General features: G+C 36.8%; 1 protein-coding gene across 1 annotated transcript; it reads right to left on the reverse strand.

The window, feature by feature from the left end:
• Positions 1 to 1,963: 1,963 nt before the first annotated feature.
• Positions 1,964 to 2,906, reverse strand: LOC150053228 (olfactory receptor 5P6-like). Its single transcript, XM_090348977.1, has one exon. It carries the CDS (start codon positions 2,903 to 2,905, stop codon positions 1,964 to 1,966), a length of 942 nt encoding a protein of 313 aa, XP_090205103.1. The 5' UTR covers position 2,906.
• Positions 2,907 to 10,051: the final 7,145 nt, after the last annotated feature.

Raw genomic sequence — 10,051 nt, forward strand, 5'->3', positions numbered from 1 at the left:
GGTCAGAGCAAAAGGTTAGCAACACAGATCATAATGCTATGTACCCACAAACATCACTCCCAAAGATATTTTTTCTTTTAAAATGAGAAATTAATGTTTGAATTCAGGATCATTCAGGATGGTGACAAGGTGTTAATAATGTACAGAAATAGTAGAAAATACAGCCCAGCAGGATCGTATTCTTCACAGGGCTCTCTAAATTTGGTCATTATTTGCCGGGGCCTACTGGCAGCAAATTGGGGTTCCTGAAATAGGGGGCAGGGACTGGAAAAAATAGAAGAGAGACAAACATCGGGTCCGGGAGGTCTGCAGCCCAGGCAAAAACTGCAGCTCTGTTTATTATCAACTCAAAGCTTATATCCCTTCTTGAGACCAGGGTACTGCCAGGTGTTACATCCAGATGGTTAATCAGGGAACTGTTGGGGGTTACATTCATATGGTAAATCTCAGATCAATTGAACAGGAGAAGGCCAAAAAACAATAAGACAATCAAGCAATTATCTGATGCAAATCAAAGTACAGTTTGATTCCACTCTGGCTCCCAACAATTATTATGTACAACAGTTAAAAATTAGATGACTTTGGAGTATCTGTGTTTTCATGCATTCATAAATAGTATAAATGCACTATTACATTTTTATTATTTATACTATACAATCATAAAAAGCTTGAAGATTGCATGAATTAGAGAATGCTTTCCATACAAATGGTAGTTAAATTCTGAATAGATTATGAGACTTTATTTTTGAAACCCTTGCTCTGATACTTTGAGATTAAATTTGTAGCTTCAGGGCCAGTTTCTTTATGCTAAATTTTAGTGGGCTATAGTAGCTTTTCGAGTGATAGCCTATGAAAAAGAAGCAAATCTAAGTTCAAAAATTGCTCTATTACACTTCACAAAGTATGTTTTGTTAAGCAACAATAAGCAACTATTTCTGTTAAAAATTACATGGCCAATTTTTTTTTGAGATGTCATCACATCTTTTTTTATTGTTGGGATAATGTATAGAGGGGTTAGAGTTACATTTGTCAGGTAGTAGGTGCATTAGTTCTCACACATTGATACCCCTTCCCTATTTTTCCCATTTTCTCAATTTCCCTCCCTCCCTCAGTCCCAATCATCTTGTTTTTCCCCCAAAGATATTTTTCAGACAAGAAGAGTTTTCAGAAAAATTGTTCTGTTTCCTCCTTGCATTTCTCTTACAGTCTATTGAGTCATAAATATACTTACCAGGTTAATCCCAAGATAAACTGGTGTCGAAATAGATACAATAAAGAGATAGGACTATGTGCACTCACTTTTCCATTACTGTAACAAGTAGCTGAAATAACCAGCTTACAGCTATAAAAAGTTTCTGTTGGCATACAGGTTTGGAGAAGTCTTGTCCCTGATAAGTTCATATTGGGTCTTTGGTGGCACATCATGGAAGGGACATAGTAGGGAAAAACCATTCACTCTTGTGGTTAGTTAGTAAGCTGAAGGAGAGTAAACTGAAGGAGAATAATACCCTTTGATAGTTGATTCACAATAAGCCAAAGAACTTGCACTTAGCTCATCCTGGCAATGCTTCCATCACTACCCAATAGGACACAAGGAAACACAACTGAATTAACTACAGACCTTAGCTTAAGATCTAAACTATAAGACTTAACAACCTGCAGTTGTTATACAACAGTGAACACTGTTTGAAAAATATAAAGAAAACTTAAAAAAATGCAGCAAAAATTGTTTATGAAAACGGTTTATATTATTAATATAGATTCAGTGAGGTTTTGTGCAACTAACATATTAAAAACCTCTTATTTACTATGGGATCTGAAGACTACAATTATGTTTACTTAAAGCTTTGCCACGAATAGTTGCATGGCAATATGTAGAAGACAACCTCAGAGACTAACTTTCCTTTTACCTATATCTGTGGATTATTATTAGTAGAATAACAATTAGAAAGTAACAGGCCTCCTAAAATAGTTTCCTACCAAGCTCTCTTTTTAGAGCACTCTTGATCTCATTATTCCTGAGGCTGTAGATGAGGGGGTTCAACATAGGGATCACCACCATGTAGAACACAGATATCACCTTGTTTTGGTCAGTGGAGTAGCTGGACTTGGGCAACACATAGACGAATGTGATGGTTCCATAGAACAGAGTGACGGCGGTGAGGTGGGAGGTGCAGGTGGAGAAGGCCTTATGGCGGCCCTCGGTGGAGTGCATCTTTAGGATGGTGATGAGGATGTAGATGTAGGACACGGCTATCACAATCACTGTGAAGACAACAATGAAGCCAGCAGTCAATGTGGAAAGAAGTATTAGGACACTGTCTTCAGAACAGGCAACCTCACGTAGAGGAGCAAAATCACAGAAGAAATGATTGATTCTATTGGGTCCACAGAAGAGTAAAGAACAAAAGGAAATGGTAAAAGATGATGAATCAAGAAAACCACTGATATAAGCTATAATAAGTAACTGCACACAGACTTGTGTGGTCATTTTGGTTGAATAGAGCAGTGGGTTGCAGATGGCCATAAAGCGATCATAGGCCATGGCGGCCAGAAGAAAGCATTCAACTGCCCCAAAGAAAACAACTGTGCCCAACTGAATGCCACATCCATGGTAGGAAATCCTGTTTTTGTCCACCAGGAAGTTAAGCAACATGTTAGGTGTGACAGAAGATGAAAATACCATATCCACAAAAGCTAAATGGCTGAGGAAAAAGTACATGGGGTGGTGGAGCTGAGTGGAGACTCTGACGAGCAGGATTGTGCAGAGATTTCCACATATGGTCACCAGGTAGATGCAGAGGATGATGATGAAGAGGAAGACTAGAAGGACTGGATCATGTGTTAAGCCCAATAGAATGAAATCTGTCACTGCAGTGTGGTTCTTCTCTACTAGGGAATCCATAAGACAATGGAACTGCTGCCTGAGCAATTCTAGGATGAATAGATTATTAAGTATATAAATGTTATAATATCATATTCACTAACCTATATGGAATGTCATTATAAACATATTCAAGTACCAAGTCACATTCACATGGAAAGATGATTCCATCTACAATTTTAAACTGAATTTTGCAAAACCACACTCAAAATTCTATTCTATACTGTGTTTTTACCTTTATATTTAAAATTTCTTCAATCCAAATAATAGGTAATATTAAAGTCTATATAAACACTAGTTAGATTACTATAATCATTTATAAGTTTGAGTATATTTGAGGAAAACCAGGTGCTTTAAGTTGTTGCAAGGAAGGCTCAGGGAGCAGCTCATATATGTTTGCATACTTTCTAAATGGTATGATGCAGATGAGACTTAGATTCTTACTGGACTTTGAGTATAACATGACATATTGTATGTTCTAAAAATGACATGATAATTTCTATTATGTAGGTCCAAGTTATCAGAGTCTGGTGATGAGTGTGTTACATGTTCATGGTTGCATAGCAAGTGGTATATCCCAAATATTCAACCTAGAAGATTAATTGCCTGTTCCTTACCTTACTGTATTATAATGAAATTCAGTTGTTATAAAAGGAATCAAACCCATAAATCCACTTATAAATGGGAATTGGATTCATTGGATCTTCTTCAGCCTAACACGATACAGCATCTCCTAGTTTTACACACATTTCAAAATAGCTATCTGTTAAAAAGAAACCCTTTTTGAGAAGCATTAAATTTGTTTCTCATACTGAACTAGATAAAATTGTAAATTAGGGATATATGTAAGGTTACTTCTGCTTTTCAAACTGTTAAAATTGATGAATATTTTTATGTTTTTGAAACAGAAAATAGTGTTTTGCATATCCTCTGAATTATTGCAATCTCTATGCGAATGGCACTTTATTGTCTGACTGAATTGAAGTTGTTTCATTCAAATAAATAATTTTGTACTGTAGCAGTAATTTATAAATGCTTTTCACCTAATCAAGGCATTTTGAACATAATATGTAGCTATATAAAGTATATAGAAAAAAATCACGTGTTGATCCTGATGTTCCAAATTTTCTGTATGCATATATGAACATTTTCATAAATCCCACATCTACTAATACAATCAAATGGATAATCAAAGTAGTTCTGCCAGATTTTATAACTTTATGTTCAAAAAGTACAAATTAATTTGTAACATTTAAATATCAATATGAATCCAAAGCAGCTCAAAGGTAGCATTCTGGCAGCAATTTGAGTAGTGCTGGAAAGATCATGCATATATCTTACTATTAAGTAAACCAACAATCCTGGTAATGAATTATAAGTAATTACTGACATGAAACTGGTGGTATAAACAGAGCAAGCCAGCCCAAATCACTCACCACCTAATTACTTGATTACACTTGCCATGTTTCTACATGTATGAACTGCAGATTTTATATAGAGTCAAAGTCTCTCTAATAGTTTGCATCAAATTAATGAACAAAATCCAATTTCTTAAATCTTGAAAGGGGAGCGCATCCATCCTTCTGTAGTCATACAAAATTATAGTGGTTTTTATCACCTTGTAAAGTACTTCTGCTCTCTTGTAGAGAAATCCTGGATGAAGCTGGTGATTCAGGCATGCATTGGAAAGCATCATGGAGACACATTAGGTCTGGATTGGCTATTGAGCAACTGAATTTACACAACAACACACCCAATCTTCCTTCTATCTCAGTACTTGTGCATACCTCTCAACACTTTCATATTTGCAAGAGAATTTAATTAAACAAATTGTCTTATTAGGTCAACATTGTTTCCAAATTTACTTGGATATCTGTGATTAAGAAATGGTACTAAATTCCTGGAATGAAATAATGATATTAGCATTAATCAGTCAGGATGTGTCTACTGCTAAGGATTCTGTTTTGATACTTGCAACACATGACCCTAAATACTGTGCAGGCGCATGATATAGAAATATGCAAAATTCAATTTTAAATAACAAAAAATAGGACATGTAATGTCATAAAGAAAGTTGAAAGTAAATCCTTAAAATTTCTCCCTAAAATGATACATTTAAAAGATGTTCAGATGATTTCCAGGAATAGTGTCAAAATATTTTATTGAGTACTTCCTTATCATACAGAACATCAGAACGTTCACAACAATGACAGAGTGTGCTCCCCTAGCTCTCTTATGAATCCTCAGTGTTTGTAAAATGTATGAATCCTCTGCTGTATGTAAAATTATGTCACTCCACTGTTGAGGAGTTGCAACCCTGTGATAATTAGAATCTCTATTCCTAAAGATCTCACTTTTCCCAAGTATGTATTTGTAACATCAAACACATATTTAATCCCCACAGCAATTTTTATGAGGTAGGTTCCTTTTTGTTTTTGAATTCATTCTTCAGAGGAAAAGAAAGAGTGAAGTGTTCAAACAACCTGTGATGATGGTTTCTTAGGCATCTACCGGTATTTCCCTGGGTCCACTGCCATCTACTGAGGTCTCTAGATGTATGTTGCACCAACTTCACTGAAGCATTGATCCTTCTGAGAAGCCACAGCAGACTACTGAGTCTACAGTCAAGCAACTCCTAGATATAGAAGCTGTTCAGGTCCCTGGAGGTAATCACAAAAAATAACGGAGTTTGGGATCCAGTGCATGAACATTATTTCTTCGGCCTTCAGATGGACAGTGCTGGAAGGCCATCACTGAAGGAACGTGTCCCAAGAGAATTGAGTTGATTCTGAAGCCATCCAGCTAGGGAGATAGGATCCCTTTTCTTGGAGGAATGACACCAGCCAAGGAGATAGGATCTCTTTTCTTGGAGGAGTGAAGTGACTCTAAAATGCAAGTATCTGATATAATATAAGCATGAAATTCTTCTAATTTTCTAAACAAGTAAACATCAAATAAAATAGAATGGTGATTTTTTGGAAAAATATCCCTGAGACATAATACAACAATATGATGAAGGTAGTATGAGAAAAATGAACATTTAAGATCCTGGAATAGTTTGAAGTTGCCAGGCCCAGAGAGACAAAGATGAATATTTTCCCTTGTGTGTGAAAAGTATATGTAGCTTATAAAATAATAAGTAAATTCATTGGGTGGTATGCAAGTACATATGAATATATGAACTAAATATGGTAGATTCAAGGGAGAATTCAATTGTGAACACATACCATATTTTCTTTTTTTTTTTTTTTGCCAGTCCTGGGCTTGAACTCAGGGCCTGAGCACTGTCCTTGGACTTTCTCAAAGTTAGAGCTCCACCACTTGGGCCACAGCACAATTTGCGGCTTTTTCTATGTATGTGTTACCCAGGAATCGACCTGGGTCTTCATTCATGCGAGCCAAGTACTCTACCATTAAGCCAAACATCCAGCCTATATTTTCTTTTTTTTTTCTTCATATATTTTTATTGTAATTAATAGGAGGGTTACATTATATTCACCAGATAGAAGGTCCATTATTTCACAAATATTGATACCCTTTCTCATGTCATGGTCCCAATTTCCCACCACTCTCCCCCCGCAAAACTTGATTTCTCCCCTTCCCTATCCAATTTCAAATAACCAATTAAGCATATATAAAATATATCAGATAACAAGGTGAAATACTGTAACAATATGAGATAACCAATGGACAGCAAAAGAGATGAGATAACATAGTACATTAAGGACAACAATCACTCATTATATGGCTTTTGTTCCTATATCCTAGAGGTCCTTTCATTTAGCATCATACTATATAGCCTTATGTATCTAGATTTAGTTCTATTGTGAATCTCTGTTAGGAGAGCCCAAGTTTTCTACTGATTATGATAAATGAGGGAAACCATTGAGCCTATGTTCCTTTGAGTCTGGCTTACTTCACTTAATATGATTTTTTCTAAGTCTTTCCATTTCCTTATAAATGGGGGCAATATCGTTCTTTCTGACAGCAGCATAGAATTCCATTGTGTATAAATACCACATCTGTTGATCCACTCATCAACTGAGGGACATCTGGGTTAGTTCCATATGTTTGCTATGGTAAATAGTGCTGCAATGAACATCGTTGTACTAGTGGCTTTAGTCTGTCCTTGTTTCTGGACAATTGGGTAAATGCCAAGTAGTGGAATTGCTGGGTCATAGGGGAGCTCTATGTTTAGTCTTTTGAGGAACTGCCATACTGCTTTCCATAGTGGTTGAATGAGTTTGCACTCCCACCAACAGTGTAGTAGTGATCCCTCCTGGCCACATCCCCCCCAGCATCTGTTATTAGATTTTTTGATCCTGGCCATTCTAACTGGAGTGAGGTGGAATCTTAGAGTTGTTTTGATTTGCATTTCTTTTATGACCAGAAATGTTGAGCATTTCTTCATGTGTCTATAGGCTATTTTTATTTCTTCTTCAGAGAAGACTCTCTCTAATTCTTAGGCCCATATTTTAATGAGATGGTTGTTACTTTGGAGATTAGTTTGGGAGTGATTCAATTTTTTGAGCTGTTGATATATTTTAGATGAGACCTTTGTCCCTTGTATGGTTAGTGAAGATTTTCTCCCATTCTGTAGGCTTTCTAGTTAGTTTGTTAGCTTTGTCTTTTGCCATAAAGAAGTTCTGCAATTTTATGCATCCCCACTTATCCAGACTTTCTCTGATTTGTTGTGCTTCTTGGTCCTTATTAAGAAAGTTTTGACCTGTGTAAAGTAGACCTAGTGTATCTCCTATTCTTTCTTGTAAAGTTTCTAGCATGTCAGCTTTTACCTCGAGGTCTTTTTTCCGTTTGGAGTTAATCCTAGTGCAGGATGACAAAGAAGGAGCCAACTTTAGTTTTCTGCAGTGCTTAACCAGTTCTCCTAGCACCATTTGTTGAAGAGGCTGTCTTTCTTCAATTCTATTTTTTTGGCTCCCTTATCAAAGATTAGGTGACCATAGGTCTGTGGTTTAATATGTGGGTCCTCAGTTCTATTCCATTGGTCTTCAGGCCTGTTCTTGTGGCAGTACCAAGCTGTTTCGGTCACTAGAACTCTGTAATAGAGTCTAAAATTTGGCATTGAAATTCCTCCTGCCCTGTTCTTTCTGCTAAGAAGTGTTTTTGCTATACGGGGTCTTTTGTTATTCAATATGAAATTTTGGATTGCCTCTTCTATTTCTTTAAAGAATGACATTGGGATATTGATGGGTATTGCGTTGAATTTGTAGATAGCCCTTAGCAAGACTGCCATTTTCAAGATTTTGATGCTTCCAATCCAGGAGCATGGGAGGTTTTTCCATTTCCTCAGTTCTGCTTTAATTTCCTTTTTCAGGGTTTTAAAGTTTTCAGCAACAAGTTGAGGTGATGGGGTGGGGGGAGGGAAAGGGGGACCAAGACCTGAGAAAGGGTATCAATGTATGTGAAGTAATGCACCATCTATCTGGCAAATATAATATAACCCTTCTACTAATTACAATAAAAATATATAAAAAAAACAAAAAAAATAAAGTTTTCAGCAAAAGGTCCTTTACATTCTTAGTTAATTCCTAGGTATTTTCTTTGAGGCTATTGCAAAAGTAGTTGCTTTCCTGATTGTTTCCTTGTTCCTCTCACTGTTGGCATAGAGGAAGGCAGTTGATCTTTGAGTGTTAATTTTATACGCTGCTACACTTCCAAAGTTTTGAATCAGCTCAAGGAGCTCGGGAGTGGAGTTTATAGGGTTCTTTAAATACAGAATCACCTAATTTGCAAGGATGGAAAGTTTCACTTCCTCTTTCCCTATTTGGATCCCCTTTATGCTTGCTTCTTGCCTTATTTCTCTGGCTAGGAATTCTAATACTATGTTAAAAAGGAGTGGAGAGAGTTGGCTATATTTTCTTTTTAAAATATTTTTTGTAAAGGTGGTGTACAGAGGAGTTATAGTTACATAAGACAGGTAATGAGTACATTTCCTTTGGAGCAGTGTCAACCATTCCTTATTCTCCCTCAGTTTTCCCCCTACCATCTTCCCTCCTCCCTCAAGTTATATAGTTCATTTTCAATATAGTGTCTAGTGAGCATCACAGCTGAATCAGCTCACCCTTTGTCCCACCATTTCTATGCTAAGGGAACAGAAATCAAACAAAGGGAGTAAACCAAAGGGGAAAAAAGAAAAAGAATCACAAACAGTGCAATAATAAAACCTCTTGTTGGCTGGAAGCATGGTCTAGTGGTAGAGGGCTTGCCTAGCATGCACAAGGCCATGGGTTCTATTACTTGGTGCATCATACACATATAAAACAGGATATAAACTCCTGTCTGTGGCTCAGGCCTTTAATCTTAGCTACTCAGGAGGCTGAGATCTGAGGATCAAAGTTCAATGCCAGCATGGGCACAAAACGACCTGGGACTCTTATCTCAAATTAATCTCTAGAAAATGGGAAGTGGGGCTTGGCTCAAGGGTAGTGCGGTAGCCTTGAACTGAACAGCTCAGGGACAATGCCTGGACCCAGAGGTAAGGTGGTAGCCTTAACCTGAAGAGCTCAGAGACCATGCCAAGGCCCCATGACCCACAAAAAAAAAAAGAATAAAAAAAATAGGAAGTGTTGCTTTAGAGTTCTAGCCTTGACAAAGCCCAAGGACAGTGCCTGCGCCCTAAGGTCAAGCCCCATGAGTAACAACAACAACAAAAAAATCCTCTTGTTTCCATTTCTAAGAGTTCATTTTGATGAGAATCATTTCATATAATCAAATGACACAGCTTTTAAGCCCTTTCGATAATCTCCTAAGAATATACTTTTGACATCAAGTCTGTACACAATGCTGTTACTATGTTTTTAGGAATGACCACGATGACAGAAGAAAAAAAAAGGGGGCGGAAGAGGATGGAGAAAAAAAATGACAAAATAAAAGAGAACAAGTAAAAACGTAAATGAAAATTAGTAAAATTTGAAAAAATATGATTAGAAGAAAATGTATTCTTCAGGTTTTTTTGGGGGGGGTAAGAGGGGGAGAAAATTGTGTCTCCACTGAATTCTGAATCCAGTCACTTTAAGAAGTCTTTTTCTCCTGTGATTTGGCTTAGTTGATTTTTCCATAAGGTCATACAGGATGAGGCTAAATGAAAGGATCTCCAGGATATGGAAACAAGAGCTTTATATTGTGATTGTTATTCTTAATGTACTA

This window comes from Megascapheus bottae, chromosome 16 (genome assembly GCF_031878675.1).
Source record: "Megascapheus bottae isolate mThoBot1 chromosome 16, mThoBot2.hap1, whole genome shotgun sequence".
Lineage (NCBI taxonomy): Eukaryota > Metazoa > Chordata > Mammalia > Rodentia > Geomyidae > Megascapheus > Megascapheus bottae.

Excerpts from the sequence above, each read along its gene's own strand:
- LOC150053228 (XM_090348977.1), bottom strand. The coding sequence starts at position 2,905 with ATGGATTCCCTAGTAGAGAAGAACCACACTGCAGTGACAGATTTCATT.